This window comes from Bicyclus anynana, chromosome 14 (assembly GCF_947172395.1).
Source record: "Bicyclus anynana chromosome 14, ilBicAnyn1.1, whole genome shotgun sequence".
Classification (NCBI taxonomy): Eukaryota; Metazoa; Arthropoda; class Insecta; order Lepidoptera; family Nymphalidae; genus Bicyclus; species Bicyclus anynana.
The window spans coordinates 9,914,526-9,942,289 of NC_069096.1; the positions used below are offsets into that span (position 1 = coordinate 9,914,526).

A 27,764-nucleotide genomic window follows, 5' to 3' on the forward strand; every position below is an offset into this window, starting at 1 on the left:
ACGAATAATTTTCTTGAATCTTGGAACTCTTAGGTCATGTTTTTCATTTTTCAATTTCATTTCGTATAAAAATTCGCGAAAATAGAAGTGTAATGGAATAGACTTGTTATAATTTTTTAGTGGTTCAATAAGAGTGAGTGTGAGCTAATAGTCAAACTTAAATGTGACGGAATTTTTAATGAAACTAACTGTTTGTCTTGTTGGAAAGGTTTTATTTGAATAAAAATAAAGTGCGCTTTGCCTATTAGGCAAACCGCTTTCAAGTGAGTATGAGTAGGTTTATATAAAATATATTGGTTGTGTCGTGTTACATCTTAGTGCCTTGTATAGTATTAAGTTTATACTTTATCGTTTTTATTGTGTTTTCTACAAATTGGCCGGCGTCTCGAACTCTATTGTTGATGCTAAACAACCTGTTTTCAAAGGTGCCCTAATGGAGTACTGTCCACCGAACGTGACCTTGTGGGAAGTATGGATAGATCATGGGATATCACAATGTTTTATGGAGACAGTTTCTGCTGGATTGATTGGTGGATTTCTAGTTGTTTGTGGACTACTGCAAATTATTATGTATAAAAGGTAAGGAATAATGTATAATTATAATTGCTTTTTTAACAAAATAAATGAAATTAATCATTTCATATTATTACTTAGTTCTTTTATTAATAACTTAATTGTGAACTGTAATCTTTGAAAATCTTAAATAAACAATGGATCTTATTTCAAATCTAAAAAAATATGTACAAAATACAATGTACAAAATAATAAAGTTAAAAAAGAATGTAACATTTTTATTTTAAACTAGCGGACGCCCGCGACTTTGTCTGCCCTTAGACCTCTTTAATCCAGCCCTTTCAATAGTACCACTGTAAAAATGGAGTGACTTCTCCCATTTTCCCAACATTACCCTTCATTGCTCTGCTCCTATGATGAAAGTATACTATAACCTGCCCAGGAGTATGAAGAATAAGTGTACCAAGTTTCATTAAAATCTGTTGAGTAGTTTTTGTTTCTTTAACGAACACACAGACAGACAGACAGGAAGAATAATTGTACCAAGTTTTGTTAAAACCTGTTGAGTAGTTTTTGTTTCTATAATGAACATACAGACAGACAAGAGGTTTTTGAAATTTCGTGAGAATGACCTTTTGCATTTGTTTATTAGGAAGGCTAGCCGACAATTGAACATTATTTTTGGCCACATTTTTGATTGGTGCTTTGCTCCTATTGGTCGTAGCTTGATGTTATGTAGCTTATAGCCATCCTCGATAAATGGGCTTTTCAACACAAAAAAAAAAATCAATTTTAACCATTAGTTTATCAGTAGGTAAGGCAGAAGTACGAAATTCTCTAGAACTGGTGAGCAAATGTTGTGTGATGACGTCACGTACAATATTGCGACCGTTAGAGGGATTCAATATTTATGAGAACTTTGAATGCATGTAAAATCATAACTATTTGGTATTTTTAAATAAAAAAAAAAACTAGTGTATCTGGATATATAAAAGCTCTAATGTAACGAAGTTTCGAATGATTTTACATACCTAGTAATGTTATTCATTGACCTCTCTACAGATTTATTAAAAGTATAGATAAAATAAATAAGATAAAACTATATAACTAAGATAAATAATAATTTGGGTGTATATTATGTATGTTCTTTTATTAAAAAAGATTTGATTCCAAGGAAATATGAGAATTTCATTCAGAACATTTAATTAAATTCCCAATATGGGAACTTTAATTGATAGCATGCAATATATGCCTATTCTGTATTGACACTTGATATGATAAGATGTGTAATTCAGGCTTGATCTCTGTTATTATCATTAAGTGAACAATGGGCATTATTATAATCATAATACAAAGATAACAAGTATTGGTTGTTGTGTATTTAATACCAGCAGTTGTATAAATTTATTTTCCTGAATGTAAAGATCCTATCTATTTTTATTTTGATTATTATGCTTATTATTCAGGTTATCTTCAGAATTAAGGTTTAAATTTCTGAAATTGTCATTTTAGAGGCACTAAAAACAAAGTTTGAGGCATTCTAAAATTAGTCAACTAGGCATTGTATAAGAGCATTATACTATATTTATTTAGTATGTAATTAGTTGTAGTAATTTTTCTTTAAAAAAATATCTAAGTTCAGATATTTTTTAGTGATGGTTATTTTAAAAAAACATTTGTTCCAGATATGCAACAGAAGTAGTAGATGTTAGGTCATCAAACTTATTTTTGGTGCAGTTGTTTTTTACACTGTTTGTACCTGTATTGGCTGTTGTAAGGTTCCTATTGCAGGCCTTTGTATTTAAAGGAGGACACATCTATGGATATATGGTGAGACTAACCACTATAGTCTAAGATCTGACATTAGAAATATACTAGCGGACGCCTGCGACTTCGTCTGCCCGCAGCCCTTACAGTAGTATCGCTCTAAAAATTGAGTAACTTCTCCCGTTTTCCCAACATTTCCCTTCACTGCTCTGCTCTTATTGATCATAGCGTGATGAAAAGTATATTACAATCTGCCCAGGAGTATGAAGACTAATTGCACAAAGCTTCGTTAAAATCCGTCAAGTAGTTTTTGTTTCTATTATGAACATACAGACAGACAGAAAAAATATTACTGATTGAATTTTTGGCATCAGTATCGATCACTAATCACCCCCTGATAGTTATTTTAGAAATATATTTCATGTACAGAATTGACCTCTCTACAGATTTATTATAAGTATAGATAAGAAAAAAAATTATAATATTGAACTTCAAGTGAAGGTATTTAGATTTATTTTTCTTAACTATTCTAAAACTGCCAAAACACAAATGTGAAGAGTTTTTAATGATTGATAAAATCTTGATGTTGTTATTTTAAAATTGTTGGCTTGATACTTTGTTGCTAATGGAAAATTAGTACCTACTTGATGGTTTGTTGTTATTTCTTATATTGTGCAAGTAACATAGAGCATATTAACTGATAAATTGATAAGGTATTCGAAACTCTTTCAGTGTATTGTATACATAGTATTTATAAACAATACATACTAGATCTCTGATTATGATTATTTCTCCATAATTTAGTTTTAAGGTACAATTCTGAAGAATGATGGGAATGCATATTTTTGTTTCATATATTTGCAAGAAGGTTTATCATAAAACATATTATTATACTCAAAATCATAATCAGATATATATAAAAATTAATCCATATATCCCTTGGTCACGTGAACGGCTGGAACGACTTCACTAATTTCTTTTTTAATGTGTTTGTTATTGTCAGGAGAAGATTCATAAGACAGACAAAAAAATTACAGAGTAGGGGTAGGGTAGGGATAGAGGTAGGGTAGGGTAGGGATAGAGGTAGGGTAGAGGTAGAGGTAGGGTAGGGTAGGGGTAGTTGAAAGACAATATTAGGAAGAGATTGTTGAGTACATTATTTGAAAAGGTGAATTACAGAATTGGTGTGAATGTGAAGAATTCCACTTGAAGTATGAGGCGTGCAGAATGTATCAAGAAAATTATTCTGGCATCTTGAATTATGGATAAACCCACCCTGAATGTTTATATTCATATATGTACAGATCACACTTTATAATATATCTTACACCCAGTTTCTTTCCAGATATTAGCTTTAGTGGTGAACATTATTGTGTTTCCACTGTCAGCGTATTTGGCTGTGATTGAGAGGCGGTACTTGTTGCCGTCTGTGCCCCCGAGGGGCCACGGCTTTGTGCTGCTCGTGTTTTGGGCGTTGATCTTTATATCGGAAAATTTATCGTTCTTAAATCTCAATAAGGAAGGATGGTGGTGGCATCTGAAAGAGTAAGTATTTTTTTTAATTTGTGTAATATAATAATAAATAAATAAATAGCCTTTTATTACAAACAGCATTTGGTATACATAAGTTTTGAGTTTGATATGTTTACAGTATGTCCCACTGTTCGTAGTGTCGCCTGATATAGGCCTCCTCCAACTGATTCCACTGCACCCTGTCGGCTATAACTCTGGTCCAGTAAGGTCCCAGGGTTAGGCAGATTTCACCTTTCCACCTTCTTGTTGGACATCCACGTTGTCTGAAACTTAGCTGTTTTTTCTGTGATTTTGTTTAAGGGACCAAGTTTCGCTTCCGTATGTGATATATGGAAGGATAGACGTATTTTAGATTCTCCTCTTAATGGTCATACTTATTTCTTTGATTTTCATTATTTCCTTTAGTGACCAGTATTTTCTCCACCCATTAGCGATCCTCTTGTTTAGTTCCTTTGACATTTGGTCTATTGGGGCAATTATCTGACCCAAATACACATACTCTTGTACATACTCAAGCTTATTTCCATCCAGCAATATAACAACCTCTTTTGAGTTAGTCACTAGTTTTGTTTTTGCTGTATTCATTCATAGATCTACTTCTTTACTTTTACTGGCTAAAGACTGTCCCAGTATTTGTACTTTACATGGCTCCTCGTACAGCAAAATGAGATCGTCTGTCTCTCAAAGGTAGACTCATAGCGCAAGCGAATTCAAATTTTTAAAAATACATTATGTAGGTAGGTAGGTAGTTACTTTAAAATTCAACATTTTTTCAGTCTCCAAGATCGTCTGGAAATGTCCCTATTCGTGGGACGATACGTTTCTTGCATGATAATGTTTATTCTCGGCATGAAGGCGCCGGGCATCATGCACCAGTTTGAATACCTTCTTCCTGATGAAGGAAATCGTCGGAATATTCCTCCGAGGGTAAGTTTTAACGATAATAAATATAATAGGGTAGTTGACTGATATCAAAATTAATGTAAAAAATATTGATTTCATGTAGTACATTGAATAGTGGTCAAAAATATATCGATATTAATTAATAAAATTGAAGGATTTCTTATAAAACCTTGTAACCTTAAAAATCATGTATTTTTTTAAATATTCCAAACAAATTGAAATTTTCATGTAATCACGTCTAGTATAACGATAATGATCAATTTAAGATGATTTAAAAAAAAGAGTCAACTAGCCTATTATATCAATTCATTGAAATTGAAGAATATCTCTCCATTAAGAACGGTTAGGCACTGTATTCGCGAATCCTTAAAAATACATTTCCAAGTAGTCTTAGAGCTATTGTAGCTTACACACTGGACCAGAATTATGTCGGAAAATCATTAAAAACATCATCAATATTTTTAATTATTTACAAGCAGATTATTACCACCGAAACCTTAACAAAATATTTATTACCTGCTTGCGCCTGGTTGCGAAGAGGTGACGGCGTATTAGCGACTGCAATTATATTACTTTTTAAGTTCATCGATATATTCACAGATATATTATGACTATGAAGTAGAATGCAAACTGGCAATGGTCTTGAGATCCGTTTGTTAGAAATATATACCCTCATCTGTTATTTAAATGTGATTAGAAATAAATGATAGATAAAATTCACCTTGACTCATTGCACATTGCCTAGTTAAATCAAGATGGCGGAAAATGCACATAGGAATTTACAAAATTTGAAAATCTATTAAAAATCCTCAATCGTAATTAGATGAAAGTTCATACAGTTTTAGCTTCCTTAAATTAAATGTGACATTTTTAAAACATAAACTATATTTAAACATAAACGCACAAATAACAAAAATATTGGTAATTTTGTTTGAACGCGCATACAAATTAACGATCACTAAGTGCCTACGACGTCATTTTGTATGGGGCGTTTTCAGGGATCCGCGGCAGCGCCGCAAATCTGACCCTTTAAATCCCTGTAGCTCCGAAAGTAATGATCGCAGATACCCTGTTACTTTTACAAAATTGCTTTACTATTTGCAAACTCTTAATTTATATACAATTTAAAACAGTCGTCATCCCTAATATATTTAAAAATAATAAATAATACTTTATTTTATTACATAACATATTCCATGGACATGGGAATTTTGCCGCCGTATCTCGTACTATTATCTCATAATAACTATTATGTAGTCTTATGTAACAGAAAAGTTTTCAAGTTTCTGATAAAGACTCTCGTGTAAGAATAATAAACTATAAAGCTGACATGTGACAATACGTTTGTAATCTTTTGTATTATGTTTATAGGTTAAGATGTCATGCCCATATCAAAATCATATTATTGTAGTATCAGACGACAAAAAATTTAAATTTAAGGTATAATTTCTTATCAAGTAGACAAGAGTTGTGATAATAAAGTAACATTACACAGAATATTAAGGTCTACGCAACCCAAACGCAGAAATATGCGTACCATTGCTAAATCGATTACCATTGAAGACGTAATTTTTGTTCAATATAAAATAAATAATATACTTATCAATATGTGGCTCATTGGTTACTATAAGATTGTTTTAGAGAACCTTAGTTACAGTATTAATTCGTGGCACTTTTAGTTAAGGGTAAAAAGTGCATATCAATTATAATTATGTATGTATGCATTAAATTTTAGGTATCCTAGGTTTGCTGGCCGTTTCATTTTTGATGTATCGTCTAGCAAAGCTTTATAAGCTTATTTGATGAGAAGGTTTATAAAAATCCTGCAATAGTGTTACCGCACTGTAAAAAAGGCTTCTTGAAAGGGTGGATCAGCCCTTCAAGGTCATCAACTATCAGATCTATATGTAAACGATAAATAAAAGATAGGTACTTGTATAATAAAAGCCGTTGGGGTCCCAAGGTGCTGGAAAGGCAACCCCGCACCGGAAAGCGCAGTGTTGGTCGATCCCCCACTAGGTGGACCGAAGACATCAAGCGGGTTGCAGCGAGCCGCTGGATGCTGCGGGCTCGAGACCGTTTTGATGGAAGTCCATGCAAGAGGTCTATATCCAGCTATGGACGTCCATCGGCCGATAATGATGATGATGACTCCTATAATATTAAGCGTGTTTAAAAAACCAGCTTATACTCTTTGTAAAATGATTTAAAGGTATTTTTTCTTTGTAGGATGACAACAGATCGACATTTCGGAATGTATTTGTCAAGCTACGAGCGCTTCTGCCATTCCTCTGGCCGAAGAAAAGTCTATGCCTACAGATTTACGTTTTCATTTGCATCCTGGCACTGGTCGCTGGACGTGTGATAAATCTGTATGTGCCTATATATAACAAAATGATAGGTAAGGATGGCTTACGTATATATTTTTCGTGTGCAATTCAGTTTTATACAAATCCCTCGGGAATCAAGCATTATTCCGGGATAAAAAGTAGCTTATGTACGAGCATTTATCAGAGTATTTTCTATAGCAATTTAAAATTTCCATTCATACAAACTTTAACGTCTGTAGGTAATATTAGTAGGATAAGAACAAACAAGTCAAAGAATCTATTGATATTATTGAAACCAAAGATTTTATACTATAGATGTGTCGTCAACAGGTCGAAACTAAAGCGGACACAAGTGGCTAAATTGTCTTAATTTCGTTTAGTCTCATTTTTTTTAATTATTTACCTACCTACTAGTTTATTTTTGCGGTTTCGCCCACGTATAATGAAACCTTGGAAAAAGAATGTCTGTTTTTGAATGAAAGGCCTATAGCCTTGTAAAGCCTTGACAATGTGTACAAAATTTTGCAAACAACCATACAAATTAATGTAATAAACTTACCTACGCGTATTTATGTATGTGAGCCGTGATAGGCAGAAGGTACTGACCTTCTGCTTTTGATATGGAGAGTGTAGGTTCGAATCCGGTCCGGGGAATGCATCCCATCGTGGCAACGAGGATATAGGTGGAATATCGTGACAAAAAAAATAAGAATATTAGGTTATTCTTTCAAAAAAATTCAGCTGATTTAAATTCATTTGTGTTATCTTGGGGGATATATAAAGTCTGCCTCATGCCGATTTCCCAAATATTCTTACATTAACTTATCAAATTGTTTTTGGCAGTAACCTTTATAAACATACTTGAAAATTTTACGCAAGTTCAAGTATTATCACCCGGGTTATCACAATCACACGCGGCTGTGAAAAGCAGAGTTTAATGAAACATTATAACCCTGATTCGTGCAGGAATTATTAATTATGTCAAGTTTGATTTAATGTAAATTATCATTTTACTTTTTTCATGATACATTTACAAAGGTAAGTTATCATTCATCATTCATTATTATCAACCCATATTCGGCACTGCTGAGCTCGAGTCTCCTCTCAGAATGAGATGGGTTAGGCCAAAAGTCCACCGCGCTGGCCCAATGCGGATTGGCGGACTTCACACACGCACAGAATTGTGAAAATTCTCTGATATGCAGGTTTCCTCACGATGTTTTTCCTTCACCGTATGAGACACGTGATATTTAATTTCTTAAAATGCACACAACTGAAAAGTTTTAGGTGCATGCCCCGGACCGGATTCGAACCGACTCTCCGGAATTGGAGGCAGAGGTCATATCCACTGGGCTGTCACGTTTCTCAAGGCAAGTTTTAGTCGGCTGTTATATTATTATATAACATTACTATAACTTGCATTATTAGTCGTTTAAATCAATGGTCTTATTTCAAAAGCTTCGACCAATTTATTAAGAGGTTTCTTATGGCTGCTGGTTCAATAATGCAGTACCTAAATACGTTATTATACATATATTATACTTCCTAACCAATATTATAAATGCAAATGTAAGTTTGTTTGTTAGATTTTAACGTTTTTTTTTACCAACAGAAAGCTCATGGAGTAAAATAGGCTACATTTTATCACCGTATTACCAGGAAGCAGGAACTTACTTGCTTGCCTACAAGTTTTTATAAATATTACCTACAAGTTTTCATAAATAAATTGTTGAGACCTTCTTTTGGGCATGATAATAACTGCAGTAAACCCGACAATTGACTGCAACCGGTCGTGGTCGTAGCCGCAAATCTAGCCGCAACCAAACCGTAGCGTTTGTGAACACGGCCTACGACGGCTTCCGTGGCGCAGTGGCATGCGCGGTGGATTTACAAAACGGAGGTCCTGGGTTCGATCCCCGGCTGGGCTGATTGAGATTTTCTTAATTTGTCCAGGTCTGGCTGGTGTGAGGCTTCGGCCGTGGCTAGTTACCACCCTACCGGCAAAGACGTACCGCCAAGCGATTTAGCGTTCTGGTACGATGCCGTGTAGAAACCGAAAGGGGTGGGGATTTTCATCCTCCTCCTAACAGGTTAGTCCGCTTCCATCTTCGACTGCATCATCACTTACCATCAGGTGAGATTGTAGTCAAGGGCTAACTTGTAAAGAATAAAACGACTACTCGTGGCCGTGGCCGCCGCCAAACTGCAGTTTTTGCGAACGCGACCAACTACTACTTTTGGTCGTAACCGCAAATCTGGCCGCAACCAAACTGCAGCTCTTGCGAATGCGGCCAACGACTACTCGTGGTCGTGACCGCAGCCAAACCGTAGCATTTGCGAACACGGCCAACGACTACTCGTGGTCGTGGCCAATTATAGTGTGAAGTTTCTAATGAACGTTTTGTTGCAGTTGACAGTTTGTCAATACCTCCATTGCTGTTCCGGTGGGATCTGGTCGTTATTTATGTATTCTTCAAGTTCCTGCAAGGCGGCGGTACGGGCGGCATGGGTCTGTTGAACAATTTGCGCTCCTTCCTATGGATCAGAGTCCAGCAGTATACTACTAGGGAGTTACAGGTAAGTGGCTCATCATATAGTAACAGCCTCTGTAGTTCAGTGGTAAAGAGACTGGACTCGTCATCGAAGGGTGGAGGTTCGACCCTGCTCGCTGGACTATTGACGTACCCACTCCTAATACAGTCTTTTCCGACTAGTTGGATGAAAACGAACAGTGGTGGGAGGCTTCGGCCGTGGCTAGCTACCACCCTACCGACAAAAGACGTACCGCCATGCGATTTAGCGTTCCGGTACGATGTCGTGTAGAAACCGAAAGGAGTGTGGATTTTCATCCTCCTCCTAACAAGTTAGTCCGCTTCCTGCATCATCACTTACCATCAGGTGAGATTGTAGTCAAGGGCTATTTCATGACAACGTAGGTATAACCGTAAATAATGTTATGTTTTACTCCGTTCATCGCAAAGTTAAAACTGTAAGAATCTGCAAATAAAGTAAGTTGTATGCCTAAAAATTAAAACTACTGCGTTTTATGAAGGAGACAGGAATATCATTAAATAAAATGTTTTGCATTCACAGACAATTTTTTTGTATGTTATACCATAAATAATTATTTGCAATCCTGTCCGGTGCAGCTGTCAGACCCGTTGACCTTCATAGTGGCTCGACAGTAATCCCAAAAAAGAAATAATATGCAGTCAGAGGCCACTATTGAATGCACATTTAATTTTTTTTTACTTTTGGTAAAAACATTTTCTTAAATCATTAATACTAGAGGTCGCTTTCGACTCTGTCCGCGTGGATATCTATAATATAAAAATGAATCGCAAAATGCGTTGGTAAGCGCATAACTCAACAATGCCTGGACCAATTTGGCCAATTCTTTTTTTAAAATGTTCGTTGAAGTTCTAAGGTGGTTTTTACGGCGACAAAAATTCAAATAATTGCCGGAAAAACCATAAAAATAGCCCTTTTCTTTTTCCCATACAAATATTTTCTATCTAAAACGTAGTCTATTTGAGCTTTATTGTTATTGTATAAAGTTCATATTAATAATAATTAGAAAACGGTGTATCGGTAGGGTAGGGTAGGGTAGGGGTAGGGTAGGGGTATGGTAGGGTAGGGGATAGGGTGGGGGTAGGGTAGGGGTAGGGTAGGGGTAGGGGTAGTTGAATGTTTACATCGAGTTTCACGCGGACGAAGTCGCGGGCGTCCGCTAGTTTTGAATAGTAATGGATTTGTCACCTTAAATTTGTAAATACCGTTAGATTATAATTTATCTCGCGAGATTGTGAACTGTCGTAAGACTGTGAACTTCATACACACTCCTAAAATAGTTATAAAATATTAATTCGTCATTATTTAACATTAATAAGGGTTCCGTTTTTATACTACGTACGTTCGGAACCCTAAAAATTAAACAACGTGTCTCAAATCGGTGAAGGAAAAACATCGTGAGGAAACCTGCATACCAGAGAATTTTCTTAATTTTGACAATTGGGGACCATGGATTTTTTTCAGAATGAAAATGAGCCTATATTTTGCTCAACAAGCTCCTCTATTATCCAGTGAAAGTCCTATTAATGTCGGTCTAGCCATTCCAAAGATCCGCTCGCAGACAGACAGACAGACAAAAATTTAAAAAAATGCTTGTTTTAGTATCGTGTTACTAAAATTACTTACTTGAGAAAACAAAGTGTTATTTTGAAATAACGCACACTTCAATTTTATTTATAAACATTATTTGCGAGAGTCATAGGCAATTTTTACTCCGTGTTCTTTCGGGAACAGGAACTATGTGGGGGAAACAGCGGGGCGTCTTTTAGCGGCATTTTTGTACACTTTGGGTTACATTATTGGAGTTTCAGGAGGGATCCCTAATTTTTTAAAATATAATATAGCCTATAGCCTTCCTCGATGAATGGGCTATCTATCACTGAAAGTATTTTTCAATCAAACAAACAAACAAAAACTACCGCTTTATAATATTAGTATAAATACTGATTCAATTTTTTTTTATAAAAAACACATAAAATTTTGTTCCAGCTAGAGCTATTCCGGCATTTGCACGACTTGCCTCTTAAATGGCATCTGTCGAGGAAGACTGGAGAAGTTCTGAGAGTAATGGACCGCGGCACAGATTCCATAGACAATCTTCTGTCATACATACTGTTCTCTATAACGCCGACGATCATAGACATTATTGTAGCGGTGGTGTACTTCATTACTGCGTTCAATGTTTGGTTTGGACTCATCGTGTTCTCTACTATGGTGCTTTATATAAGTGAGTATTATTATCATCATCATTATCATCGTCATCATCAGCATCATCATCATCATCATCGTCATCGTCATCGTCACCGTCACCGTCACCGTCACCGTCACCGTCACCGTCACCGTCACCGTCACCGTCACCGTCACCGTCACCGTCACCGTCACCGTCACCGTCACCGTCACCGTCACCGTCACCGTCACCGTCACCGTCACCGTCACCACCACCACCACCATCACCATCACCATCACCATCACCATCACCATCACCATCACCATCACCATCACAATCATCATCATCATCATCGTCATCATCATCACCATCAGCCGCTGGACGTCCACTGCTGGACTTACGCCTCTTGCATGGACCTTCAAGCACAACGGTCTCGAGCCGCCAGCATCCAGTGGCTGCAATCAGCTTGATATCCTCGGTCCACCTAGTGGGGGGTCGACCAACACTGCGCTTTCCGGAGCGGGGTCGCCATTCCAGCACCGTGGGACCCCAACGTCCATCGGCTCTTCCAACTATGTGAACTCTTGACTACAATCTCACCTGATGGTAAGTGATGATGCAGTCTTAGATGGAAGCGGGCTAACTTATTAGGAGGAGGATGAAAATCCACAACCCTTTTCGGATTCTACACGACATCGTACCGGAACGCTAAATCGCTTGGCGGTACGTTTTTGCCGGTAGGGTGGTAACTAGCCACGAAGCTTCTCACCATCCAAATCTGCACAACTTGAAAAAAAAAACTCAATCTGCTCAACCGGGAATTGAAAACAGGATCTCCGTTTTGTAAATCCACCGAGCATACCACTGTGCCACGGAGAACCATTAGCCTAACTTCTCATTCAAACTTCAACAAATTCAAAATTCATTTATTTCAATTAGGCTCAGTTTACAAGCACTTTTCAAAGGTCAGGTTTATGTCATAATTTAATTTAATCTAATGGTGGTAATAATAGTCGAAAACTTAAAATTAAAGTAACGAGGATTCCAAACGCACCTTGGTCCGAGAAGAGCCTACAACAAACTCAGCCAAGGTTTATTTTTTTTGTTTACCACCATTTTACAAACTTATTTAAAACTAAGCACACAGTCGTATAATACAGTTCAACACCAAGCTTTTTTATCATTTATATAATCATTAACAGTATAATAAGACTTTCCTAAAAGCTTGTGTTTAATAAACACTGAACTTTTTGAGATTCTGAGAGGAGACTCGTGCTCAACAGTGAGCTAAATATGGGTTGTAATTCCAGTCGCGACAATAGCAGTGACAGAATGGCGAACAAAGTTCCAGCGCCGAATGAATCTGGCGGACAACGAACAAAAGGCGCGTTCTGTCGACTCCCTCCTCAACTATGAGACCGTCAAATACTACGGCGCGGAGAGTTACGAAGTGTACGCTTACAAGGACGCCATTTTGAATTTCCAGGTATGTTGAAGTTATCTAACTAGTAGCAGGTAACGAAAGTATATATCTATTGTGTTTTGTTTACATTTTCTTCTAGGAAATATGATAAACCATAGCCCATATCCGAAAACGCTTGACTCTTATCAATCGTAGTAACTCTTTGCCGAAGAGTTGCCACGGAGCAAAGTGGGTAGCAACGTAATTTCTCATATCAACCCTCAAAGAAAATAAAATTTAAAAAACGCTTTATGTACACTGTACACTAATGAATTTCCAGAAATAGGGAAATTTAATGTAAACAGTTAAAATCTCCAATAAAATAGTTAATAAAAGGAACTTTTTTTCATTTTAGAAAGAAGAGTTTAAATCCCTTATCACCCTCAACATGCTCAACACAATGCAGAATATTATAATCTGTGTCGGTAAGTAATTGTAATTCATAGTACATTTCTATAGTTATTATTTTTTTTAATTCTTTACACTTTCCCCTAGACAATCTAAGATGGAAGCGGACTAACTTATTTTCTTTCGGTTTCTACACGATATCATACCGGAACACAAAATCGCTTGGCGGTAGGGTGGTAAATAGCCATGGCCGAAGCCTCCACCAGCCAGACCTGGACATATTAAGAAAACCTCATTCAGCCCAGCCGGGGATCGAACCCAAGAGTTCCGTCTTGTAAATGCACCAAATAGAATTTAATGCAATCTGTACCATTTTCAATTTATATAGTAATTTATATAACTAAAAAATGATACTGATGACTAATGATTGCTTGACTGTATAATTTTAGTTTGAAGGTCACCTTTTTTTCATTCATCAATAAGCCCTTACTGTAATCGTTCATTGAAGATGATATTATATTTGCTTGTACAATAGTAACTAGTCATAGCCAGAGTACTAGAGTATCAGATAGACTTTAGTCAATTAGGCTATTGCTAACGATGCCCTGTGATTTCACACGCGAAAATTGTGGAAATATCAAGCCCTATGTGCAATACATTGTACTTGATAGATTGTATATATCTTTGTGCTATAGGTATATATATTTCATCCAGATCTCATTCAGCTGTTCTCATCCGAAGTTTTGCATTTATGAAATTGCATTTGCATTGTGAAACTTGGGATTTCTTCAGGTAATAGAGCAAGATTCATCTGATCGATGATCGTTCTGATCATTGTGATTCGAATATAAACAATTGTATTGTTTTCTATTTCAAGGTCTCATGGCGGGTTCCCTCCTGGCTATCTCGATGGTGGTCCGGACATACGAGTTGACAGTCGGTGACTACGTGCTGTTTGCGTCCTATATCGTTCAGCTGTATGTCCCGCTCAATTGGTTCGGCACTTATTATAGGTGAGATCAATAAATTATCATCTTTAACTGGCACATCACATACACGCCTTTTCCCAAAAAATTAGCCAGCCCTTCTGTCACCAGTCTTCTGACAAAAGGAAAAAACCTGGCTGAGTTTTTTGTGGGTTCTTCTCTGACCAATGCGAACCCTCGTAACTTTAATTTTAAGTGTTCGACTATTTGTTATCACCATTATCTTATAATATGAATACCTGACGTTTCGAAAGTGCTTGTAGTCCAGTTATTTTAGGTTTCATCTGGGGAAAAATTCCTAGTGAGCTGAATTTTTGTATACACCTTTATTACGGCGTTATTATGAAGTTGTGAAAAATCGACATCGATATCGTGCCGGCTAAAAAAATTACAGAGGTCAAAAGGTCACGAAAATCAGTTTTTTGCAAATATTTCGCGACCTATTGCTCGGACGTCAATAGAGGTCATTATAAAAATTGTTCCTCATAAAATTGTCTACAAAAAATGTCTCTTATAGTTTTTCTGTAAAATTAACGGTTTTCCGATCATAGCGCTGAGAAAGCGACTATATTGTAACGATGCACTCGTTTCCTCACCACCTTCGAGGTAGAATGCAAGGCGCGTTTTTTACATGGTTTCCTCCGTAGGCATAATCCATGATATATAATGAAAGTTTATTTTAATTAACAATTAATATTTTTTTATCAAAATTTTGAAAAATACCGAAAAAAATAAATTTTTGCGAATAATTTTTTTTTTATTCATTGTCAATATTTTCAGCTTCACTATCGTTATTGGCTACTGACAAAATGTCAAGTGAAGTTATTTCTTGATTTAAATCTACATCTTCATCATTTTCATCATTCGTTGACTCGGCGTTTAAGCATGACTGGCCGCGGCAATGCCCACAAACTTTTGAGCATCTCAATCCAATTTTTTTGCATCCACATTTGCCGCCACAACCTTTTGTACAATTACAAAAGATTGTATTCAGTAGTTCATCGGGTGCTGGTGGTAATAAAGTCATTATTGGATGCAGCATATCATTTTTTAACTCCCAACCCCACTGTTCTGGATCGATGTCTCTTCCTAGCCAGGTTTGTATTTGGTAATATGCTCGAAAAATATGCTGTTGAGCTGAAGAAGTAGGTGGTAATGAAGGAAATTTTACAGCTGTACTTTGTCTTGTTAATTTAGCAAAGCTGTAGCTTTTATCTGTAATTATCAATTGAATTTTCTGATTTTGGAACACCGTATACAGCTAGTAGAAAATGTATTCCAGTATTGACAATGACATCTCGAGAGCAATTTTCTTGTTGGAATATTTCTGTACAATTGTTTAAATCGGGTCTTTTTTCAAACATCTTCATGACTTTCAATTTTCCTTTCCCAAAAAGTGCTGAAGTTGTATCGCATCCGGTCATGGCATGCAGAAACAGAATATTTTTTTTGCAATGTGGATACTTGTTGAGGCTATCAGTCGAGTATATTTTTGTTTCAGCATTGTTTTTTCCTGGTTTTTTGAAAAAAATTGATGTAGATTGGTCAAGTATTTGAGTGCGTGCTATGAGTATACTCAGTCTAACTGGCAGTAGCAGGTATAAAGGGACGGGTCTCGGAACAATGAAATACGAAACATCTGCCATTGAAGGTCATTAGAATGAGATATAGTACGTCTTACTAAAAACCTAAACCCCTATACGATAAATATATCTTTCTGGAAACATCTAAATGTAAAATAAAAGATTTAGAGACATTTACAAACATTACTAAAAAGCAATAGAGTTTACGCCTTGGTGTACGGTATACAATATCGTATGTGAGTGCATTCTTGCCGCTTTCTCAGCGCTATGATCGGAAAACCGTTAATTTTACAGAAAAACTATAAAAGACATTTTTTGTAGACAATTTTATGAGGAACAATTTTTATAATGACCTCTATTGACGTCCGAGCGCGGTCGCGAAAAACTGATTTTCGTGACCTTTTGACCTCTGTAATTTTTTTAGCCGGCACGATATCGATGTCGATTTTTCACATCTTCATAATAACGCCGTAATAAAGGTGTATACAAAAATTCAGCTCACTAGGAATTTTTCCCCAGATTGGGGTATAAAATGCCTAAAATTACTGGACTATTGTAAACTAAGCCTACTTTAAATAAATGAATATTGACTATGCAACTCTCGTTCAGCGAGGCATACTTGTCAAGATGAGAATAACAATATTGGTCATCATTTTCTCACAGTTATCTTTAGTCTCTTAGTCCACATCGGAGCAATTTGGTGGGTCTTATTTTTAAACTCTTACTCCCACTTTTGGAGACGCCTGGCCTAGTAATATTAAAATTAGGTATAACATGAACAAATCTATATGGGATCTATATATTTTGCGTCATGTCATTACAGTTAGTGAGGTATAGTCCGACGCCATCTTTATGACTGACGAAATAAGCCGCAGGTGTCTCTACGCGCAGGTCATACATAAAATACGCTAAAATCAATCATCAGTCTTCTCGCAGAAGGAAAAAATATGCAGCTCTCGTTCAGCGAGGCATACTTGTCAAGATGAGAATAACAATATTGATCATCAATATCTCATTGTGATCATTAAAGAGTCAAGCATTTGCCCCTTAGTCCGCGTAAGAGCAGCTTGGTAGATCTTATTTTCTAACTCTTCCCTTAATGTATCCCACCTTTGGTAAGAAACATGACCATATTAAAATGGTGAACAAATATACATATATGGGTAATAGGGTAGGATATTATGAGTCATGTCATTACAGTTAGTGAGGTATAGTCCGACGCAATCTTTATGACGTCTCTGAAATAAACCGCAGTCTGTCTACGCGCAGTTCATACATAAAATAAGCTATAATCAAGACGCGTGAGGCAACTTCGGGTGGGCGAGAGTCGCGGAGTCGCTACGTAACCGGTCAAACCTAAAATCTGGTGTTGCGCAGCACATATCACGATATTAGGAAACGTCATAAAGATTACATCTGACTATACATCTCTAAGAGCCGTGGATAGCCCAGTGAAAATGACCTCTGCTTCTGATTCCGGGGGCGTGGGTTCGAATCCGGTCCGGGGCATGCACCTCCAACTTTTCAGTTGTGTGCATTCTAAGAAATTAAATATCACGTGTCTTAATCGGTGAAGGAAAACATCGTGAGGAAACCTGCATACCAGAGAATTTTCTTAATTCTCTGCGTGTGTGAAGTCTGCCAATCCGCATTGGGCCAGCGTGGTGGACTATTGGCCTAACCCCTCTCATTCTGAGAGGAGACTCGAGCTCAGCAGTGAGCCGAATATGGATTGATTAAGATGATACATCTCTATCTTTACAGGGCTATACAAAAGAACTTTGTAGACATGGAGAACATGTTCGACCTTATGCGGGTAGACTCGGACGTGTGTGACGCGCCCGGCGCGCCGGAGCTACTGGTGGGGCGGGGCGGGGTCGAGTTCAAGCACGTGTCGTTCGGCTACGGGCCCGAGAGACTGGTGCTGAACAACGTCAGCTTCAGGGTGGCTCCCGGCTCCACTGTTGCCTTGGTACGTAATCAATGGAGAACATTTTAGACTCAGATGTGGGTGACGCAAGGTGGGGCGGGGCGGGGACGAGTTCGAGCACGTGTCGTGCTACGGGCTCGAGAGACTGGTGCTGAACGTCAGCTTCATGGCTCCCGGCTCCACTGTTGCCTTGATATGTAATCTATGGAGAACATGTTAAACTCAGATGTGGGTGACTTATACTATGACAGAGGGGTGACATCTAGCGAGGCTAGATGAGGCTCCCTATATAATTCTTCTAAGATTCACAGTCACAAATGTTCGCATTTTTTTTTTATCTTTAAAAAATTAAATCTACTAATATTATAAATTTGAAGAGTTTCTATGTTTGTTTTAACGCGCTAATTTCAGGAACTACTGGTCCGATTAAAAAAAATATTTCATTGTTAGATAGCCCATTTATCGAGTAAGGCTATATGTTATTTATTTATTTATAATTTTCATAGGTCGGACCGAGCGGGGCGGGAAAATCCACAATAGTGCGGCTATTGTTCAGATTCTACGACGTGAACGAGGGCGCCGTACTCGTGGACGGGCAGAACGTGCGTACCGTAACGCAGGCGTCGCTGCGCGCCAGCATCGGAGTGGTGCCGCAGGACACCGTGCTCTTCAACAACACCGTCAGGTATAAGCACTACACATATCTCATATCTTTTCTTAAAATATAATGAGGTAAAGTTTGTATGTTTGGATGGTTGTTTGGAGGGGTAATCACTGGGTTTACTTAACCAATATTGAAATTTAATATAAAATATATTAACCATATCTAATTGTTCTAAGCTTATTAATCAAGTTTATTTTCATTAATTTAAGAACAAGGCAATTAAAATTATTATTAGATGTGAAATGACTAGGGATTTATAGCCTCATTTTTAATTTGTTTTTTTGGTAAACAGTACTCATCAAGCAAGGCTGTAGTATAGTCAAAAATGTACTCTATGTAACCTATTACAGTCTTTCTATGACTATATGCGAATTTTAGAAATAATTTTGTTTTACATCTGTGTTAATGTAAAATAATAACTAGTTGTAAGGAATATGTTAATATGAAATTTCAGATACAACATACAATATGGCAGACAGAGTGCAACCTCAGCGGATATCATTTCGGCGGCAAAGAATGCGGACATCCACGACAGAATACTGACATTCCCAGATGCGTATGACACTCAGGTGACTGTTTTTTTTTTTTAAATTTGACTCTTTACAAGTTGGCCCTCGATTACAACCTCACCTGATGATAAGTGATGATGCAATCTAAGATAGAAGCGGGCTAACTTGTTAGGAGGAGGATGAAATTCCACACCCCTTTCGGTTTCTACACATCTTACTGGAACGCTAAATCGCTTGGCGGTACGTCTTTGTCGGTAGGGTTGTAACTAGTAGCCACGGCCGAAGCTTCCTGCCAGCTAGACCTGGACCAATTAAGAAAACCTTAATCAGCCCAGCTGGGGATCGAACCCTGGACCTCCGTCTTGTAAATAAAAGTTTGTAGGCGTATTAGCACAGTGCAAAATAATTTTGCCATTCAAAAGTTGTCATTTTTGTGTCAAATAATGTCATGTTTATTTTGCAGCAATTTATAATGTTTCATTTCGTCACTTTTTATATATAGGGTGCTCGGGAGTATTTCCCATAAGTGGGGTTATATTATTTACCGATAATTAATTAAAAATGGTCAAGGACTTGTGTTCTAAAGTTAATATTTTTGGGGTAAATAATATTTCTTTTGTAAATAGATATTATAATGTGTCCCTTATATGCATCCTTATAATTATGACGTAGCCAAAATGACGTATTATAAAATGCATGGATAGATAAAGGCGTCTGTTACATAGATAGTCGGAATTATTATTATTATTATTATTATTTTTTAAATAAATATACTTAAACAATACATATCACTATCTAGACCCAAAGTAAGCATACAGAGTAGCTTGTGTTATGGGTGCTAAGATAGTTGATATTATAATAATAATATATAATTATATACTACATATAAGTACTTATATACATTATATAAGTACTTATATGTAGTATATAATTGTATATATAAATACACACAGACACTGGAAAACACCCATGCACATCACACAAATATTTTCCAGTTGTGGGAATCGAACCCACGGCCGTGGATGCAGAAAGCAGGGTCACTGCCACCCACTGCGACACGCGGCCGTTAATTGCTTTGTATGAAAACATAAAAGTTTTTATTTTTTAGTTAAAAAAATATTAGTTATGCAGTTCGGCTCCTATAAGTGGACTCGTCAACACCTTGAAGTTATGGGAAATACTCCCGATATGTTTTTGAAAGTCTCAATTATATATATATCTATACTAATATTATACAGCTGAAAAGTTTGTTTGTTTGAACGCGTTAATCTCAGGGACCACTGGTTCGATTTGAAAAATTCTTTTGACGTTAGATAGCCCTTTTATCAAGGAAGGCTATAGGCTATGTATTATCTCCATACTCCTACGGGAACGGGAACCACGTGATTGAAACCGCGCGGCGTCAGCTAGTAATTCTATAATGAGACTATCAAAAACTCAGACCAATAGGACCTGTATCGCACTCATAGTCACGAACAAAATTGTCTGTCATTTTCTGAGGAAAACGACTTAGATTTGGTATATATCTTATAATTAACTAGAAGTTTTTGCCCGTTTTTTACACTATTCAATTACACAAAAAGGTATTTTTACGGAGCTCTTTAACCGACGAACACGATTACAACTATTTAACATCGATTCTGTAGAGACAGTTTTTATAATCGCATTAGATCGATTACTTTGACAGAAAAGTAACGTCTAGCGAGGCAGGTCCTATACAATAATTGGTCTGAGATCAAAAATGATATATATTTATAATCTGTTAAAGGTTGGTGAAAGAGGTCTCCGTCTCAGTGGTGGCGAAAAGCAGAGGATAGCGATAGCGCGAACTTTACTCAAAGACCCCGCTATAGTTCTACTAGATGAAGCCACTTCTGCACTTGATACCAACACCGAGAGGAATATTCAGGTAAGATATCATCTTTATCGCTATTTATAAGGTTAGGGGATATAGAGATTTGACCCACCACTCTGCTCCAATAAAGGCGTTTAGAGAAATTTGTCTCTTTCGATCGACTTCTACTATCACTATTAGAAGTAATATGAATAGGTACAGAGTAAATGATCGGTACCGACGGCTTAATATACTCTCCAACATTGGTGGTTGTAACACCACCAACTTGCGATTATAATGATTAGAAAACATGTTTTTCTAATCCCATTTCGTAATGTACTCAATATAAAACCTCAAAGATATTAATTCTGACAGGTCGTCGAAACCGTGCTACAAAGATTTCTTTTACCATGGTCGTAGAAAAAGCATTGTATGCCACTGCAGTTAATTAGCCATTGTGGCACTCGTGCTGTCTATTGTGCAATTCGTCTTCGCCTCATTGCACAAAAATCACTCGAGCTACAATGTTTCTCATTACATGACAGTGGTATAAATAACTATTGTTATAATTTATATTTTGTAACTGGAATAACGAATAAATTAAGTTTTGTTTAATAAATCGTATATACACATAAATAAATATAAGATCCGCAGAAGAACCAAAGTCACCGACATAGCTCAACGTGTCGCGAAGCTGAAGTGGCAATGGGCGGGGCACGTAGTTCGAAGAGAAAATGGCTGGAGGGGTCCCAAGGTACTAGAATGTCGACCCCACACTAGTAAGCGCAGTGTTGGTCGACCCCCCACCAGGTGGACTGACGACATCAAGCGATTCGCAGGAATTCGCTGGAGGCAGGCGGTTCAGTATCGTGATGTTTGGAAGTCCCTACAAAAGGCCTACAAATGTCCTGCAGTAGACGTCCATCGGCTGATATGATGATGATGATGATGTTAATGATGATGACACATAAACATACTAGATTTATGCGTGAACGTAAATGTCAAACTATAATAGAGCTATTTTAATGTCTGTCATCTCTTTCCAGGCCGCATTAGCGCGTGTATGTGTGAACAGGACAACGCTAATAATAGCTCACAGACTGTCGACCGTCATACACGCCGATGAGATTCTGGTACTCAAGGACGGGGAAATCATTGAGAGAGGAAAGTAAGTAGATTTTTTTTATTAAAAATTATAAACGCTCGCGTCATTGACGTTTTAGTTTTAAAGCTTTTTTATTTCATAAACACTGGATCATCAGATAATAACTAAGAGCAATTACTTTCTATTGGACAAATTCACCAACGAAATTCTCTGTCTGTCGTTTTTTGAAGGGGATAAGGTAAAATCACACATCGAAAATATGTAACACCAATAAATATATCCTGTGTCCGTACACTACACACAAAACTATGAATTTTAAATCGTATTACACACACGTGTAATTTAAACATAGTGAAACATCAATTCTATAGATGCAGTTTGTATGAATACATTTGATCATGATCATGTATTTTTGACAGAGGGGTAGGCAGGTCCGATAGAAGGTAATTTGTCTGAGGTAATAACGAAATCCGACCTACTTGTGTAATAAATATATACGATCGAATTGAGAAACCTCCCCCTTAAAAGTCACCCAAAATCCTCGTAAGTCGGAGTAGGGACCTCATACTACCTACAAATTATGTACAAATTTCCTGTACTCAGCAATCTGTCAATTGATACAATCAGCTGTTGGTCGCTGGGTTATAAACCAGACGCTGTGAGGGTACTAAGTATAAATAATTCAAGGACCATAATTTGTTTACTGTTTTAAACTCAGAAAAGCATGCTAATTACGATTCTGCATCTGTATTTGTTACTTTCCAGTCACGAAGACTTGTTAACACAAGCCGGTTTCTACGCGTCAATGTGGCAACAACAGTTGGAGAACAGAAACAGTGCGACAAACGAGAACAGTGCTGAAGGCAACAACAACAACAATGCGAGAACGTCGAGCCAACAAAATGGCGTCGGCGCTTATGGTCACGGCCACGGTCATGGTCATGGCCATGGTCATTGATTTGATTAATACGCCACTTAAAATGGCTACGATATGAACAGAGCCAGTAATCATGTGTATGCCATTTATTAGTCATTGTAAATAAATAAATTCGTGGTGCATTGGCAACAAATGTTTAAACAAAACATTAAATAGCTGAATAGATAGCACAGCTTTCTGGTATAGTGCAACATAAAAGAGTAGAAAATAATAGGCTAGTTGACGCTTTTTTTTAATGATATTATACAGTTCATTATCAGTCTACTAGACTGAAATTTATTTTCCATATATTTTTTCATGAAAATTTTAGTTTTTAAATATGGTTTTGACAATACGAGCCAAAACGCATGTCGGTCATGACAGTCTATATTTCAGCTGTTTCATGACGTCACTACAATAAATCCCATACAAATGGAGCGTTTGACAAACATATTAGTTAACAATTAGTCCGACGTTTAGTACATCAAGTGTGTTAGTGACGTCACAACATGGACAACAGCGTTTTTGACGTTTGGAAAATTTGAAAAAGCACGTGTTACTTAAATTAAATTTTAAAAGAAATCCTTAACTTTTATTGATAGATATTTCGGATCCCTATTCCGTGTACTATACGAAATTAATATTGTTTATATTAAATTTGATATGAGTCAACTACCCTATTGAGGGCGCTGTAGTCACTTATTGTAGTTCATACGGTAACCCTGTGTTCTGACATCCAGTTGGACTGCAACTACCTTGATACTTGATAATAATTGATATTTTATATTCTATACCTAGATCACATTATCTTCTTATTTTAAATAAGATGGTCTGATGAAAATTATATTACTATCTAATATAAATAAAATAATCTATACTAATATTATAGGGCTGAATAGTTTGTTTGTTTGTTTGCTTGAACATGCTAATCTCAGAAACTACTGGTCCGATTTCTAAAATTCTTCCAGTGACAGATAGCCCATTTATCGAGGAAGGCTATATGCCTACGAGCGGCGTCAGCTAATAAAATATATTTAATTATAAATAAATAGATTTACTTAAATCACTATCTAGCCTGAAGTAAGTACTAAGATAGCTGATTTCATGATATACATTTATACATTTAAAACAAAGAACTAACATCTTACATCAATAATATTCATTGTAATGCGTCTCGTAATTATCCAAATTTCCGATATGATTTTAGTAATTACATACAATTATCAATAATAATTGATCGCTCTATAGTGACAGATCTTTGTAATAATGACAGTAAATGTGGTGTTCCCACACAGCGAGTTTATTAATTTCTACTCTTTTATGTTGCATTATACTGTGATATGCCTTTATTTACATTTATAGTTCCTGTATATAATTTTTCACTCCTAGGCCTATAGTAGACTTTATATTGTCTTGCTCGTTTTTTTACAGTATATGTCATAACAAATAGCGAAAGTCTTTTACATACGTTGTTCATACAGTCGTTCACGACGTTATTATTTTTTTCTTTACGAGTTAGCCCTTGACTACAGTTTCACCTGATGGTACATGATGATGCGACTTAAGATGAAAGCGGGCTAACTTGTTAGGAGGAGGATAAAAATCCACATCCCGTTCGGTTTCTACACGATATAGTACCGGAACGCTAAAACGTTTGGCGGTACGTCATTGCCGGTAGGGTGGTAACTAGTTACGGCCGAAGCCTCCCACCAACAAGACCTGGACCAATTAAGAGAACCTCAATCAGCCCAGCCGGGGATCGAACCCAGGACTTCCATCTTGTAAATCTACTGAGCATACCACTGCGGCACGGAGACCGTCAAAAAAAACGTATACCGTGTGAATATTCACTCAATGTATGTGAGTAGAATACAATGCATTATGACCTTTCGATACACCGTGCGTGATTATGCTCAATGCAAAGTTTTAGGTATCAGCGGGAACGTAGCGACGCAGCGGGTGTGCATCACCCCGCGCGCGTCACTTTCCCAATCAACTTCGCTTCACGCATCTTGATTCTAACGAACTTTATGATGTACCACCTGTCTATAGCGACACCCCACAGGTATATTCCGCGCCACGAAACAAGTCCCGTTGATGCGGCGCTAATGTCTTAATGGCGCCCATTGTCATTTGGTAATGGCAGTCGTATTGTCATTTCTGTAAGGTGCTGTCAATTTTAGTTCAGGTTTTAGCCGTGGGACTTCTTACGTGGCGCGGAGTCTAGTTTCTGAGACGTCAAATGTTTGCAATGTTGTATTCCTCACTAAGTTGCTTGAACTTTAAATTCGATATTGAGGGACGTATAGGTATAATACGGGTCTTAAAGTCGAACAAAGCTAGGTTTCGCATGAGGTTTTTTTTTTATTTTTCTGGTTAATATAGTGTGCAGCTATTTAGGGCAAGACAAACTTATGACTTACCAATTTATTATTCTTATGATCTTGCGATATGGTGTGATTGGTTAATTTCTCATTTCACATTTCATTTGTTTTCATAAATTCGTTTGAACTTTTTGATAAAACTATTTGTTATTTGTGAAAAGTTGTCCAATAATTTGTGAACTGTCGGACGAAATAAAAATTGGACCAATCGCAATTAAAACGATTTTTGAATTCAAACTGAATATATATGTATAATATGTATAAAGTAGGTATTTATATAAATTTGGGGTGCTAATATTGGAATCTGGTTGGAACAAAATCACAGACATACTTTATTGTGAGGATTTGGTATTTGGATTTTTTTATATATATATTTAGGAAATATCTTGCATCACTATAAATAAATACGTTAAAGCCTAGTCTACACTGTGAGTGATCACTAACCATACATTTTGTAAATAAAATAAATTGATGTAGTAATTATTACATTTTAAAACATGTTAAATTAAGGCCATTTTGCTTTACAATTACGAGCGTCCAATACATTTTGTCTCTCTTATAGAGATCAAAATGTAGTGTATACGTAATTAATATTCACATCTTATTCCTAGTAAAATAGAAAATGCATATAGCTTACTATTGTGATATTTTCTGACATTAATAAAATGCAATGCAATAAATTATCACAAGATAATATAGTATGAGCCAATCTTCTTGTTCATTCTGGCATTTCCCGCTGGAATATGTTTTTGTACACTGCGCATATTATAACCCCGCTGGGATATGTTTTTGTACACTGCGCATATCATAACCCTTGCTGGGATATGTTTTTGTACACTGCACATATCATAACCCCGCTGGGATATGTTTTTGTACACTGCGCATATCATAACCCTTGCTGGGATATGTTTTTGTACACTGCACATATCATAACCCCGCTGGGATATGTTTTTGTACACTGGACATATCATAACCCCGCTGGGATATGTTTTGTACACTGCACATGTTATAGCCCCGCTGGCGTATGTTTTTGTACACTGCGCCATTATAACCCCGCTGGGATATGTTTTTGTACACTGCACATAATATAACCCCGTTGGCACATGCTTTTGTACACTGCACATATGATAAACCCACTGGGATATGTTTTTGTACACTGCACATATTATAAACCCGCTGGGATATATTATGTTTTTGTACACTGCGCTATTATAACCCCGCTGGGATATGTTTTTGTACACTGCACATAATATAACCCCGTTGGCACATGCTTTTGTACACTGCACATATGATAAACCCACTGGGATATGTTTTTGTACACTGCACATATTATAAACCCGCTGGGATATGTTACGTTTTTGTACACTGTGCTGTTATAACCCCGCTGGGATATGTTTTGTACACTGCACATGTTATAGCCCCGCTGGGATATGTTTTTGTACATTGCGCAAGTTCTCATGTTCAGAGGGGACTAGAATATTGGCGCATACTGTACACTTGTGTACAATCCTAACTGTAAGCTAAAAGTCGCCACATAGAACAAAACGAGTTATAATATAATTATTCTATTGCAAAGCAATTATCCATTGAGAGTGTTTTGTCAGATCTATTAGGCATAACCGTTGTGTCCCACAGATTTGTCAGATTTACGTTGAAAATAGCAAAATAATTTGGTTCTTATTTCATAAATAGTCTTAAAATATTATAAAAAAAAATTGGCCTCCCGCTGTCTTACGCTTAGATCTTTTAAACTACGTAACGGAGCATCATTGGATAGAGAGTGATTTAAGAGGAAGATTTATACAATTACATTGTTTTCTACGCGGACGTCGAGTCATGGGCCACCATTTTTACCTTGGGTAGGTACAAACAAATTTAAAAAATCAAAAAAATATTCTTCCGCAATACAGGCTCGTAACTAATCCTCAGGGTAATCAGTGAGTTTTATAATCTAAGCAGTACTGACGACTGCCGCTAATGTGCAATAAAATGAAAAAAATATGAAATACCATCGATGTAATATCTAATTATCCGTATTTGTTGTAACTACTATGAAATCGAATATTTATAATTATAACATGTTGTACAGAATTTTGTAAACCAATCAGTCCATCATTTTTAACAGTTTGCGTTGTGGTTGTTACCATATAGTACCTATTAGTATTATAATTTTTGTGACGGAAAATGATTTTTAGTATATAATTTCAATGATTATTAAATGTTTTTTTTAGACGGTTCCTTGCTGGTTTCATTTTTAAC

The 27,764-nt window shown here is 36.6% G+C and overlaps 1 protein-coding gene across 1 annotated transcript; it reads left to right on the plus strand.

Moving 5' to 3' along the window:
- LOC112051817 (ATP-binding cassette sub-family B member 6) lies at positions 1-27,743 on the plus strand. Its single transcript, XM_052885234.1, has 17 exons — positions 1-263; positions 426-579; positions 2,199-2,343; positions 3,626-3,825; positions 4,590-4,740; positions 6,946-7,117; positions 9,457-9,623; positions 11,607-11,844; positions 13,095-13,270; positions 13,602-13,671; positions 14,472-14,607; positions 17,928-18,135; positions 18,600-18,778; positions 19,212-19,326; positions 21,035-21,175; positions 22,147-22,268; positions 22,971-27,743. The coding sequence occupies exons 2-17, from the start codon at positions 434-436 to the stop codon at positions 23,161-23,163; spliced, it is 2,559 nt and encodes an 852-aa protein (XP_052741194.1). The 5' UTR covers positions 1-263; positions 426-433; the 3' UTR covers positions 23,164-27,743.
- Positions 27,744-27,764: the final 21 nt, after the last annotated feature.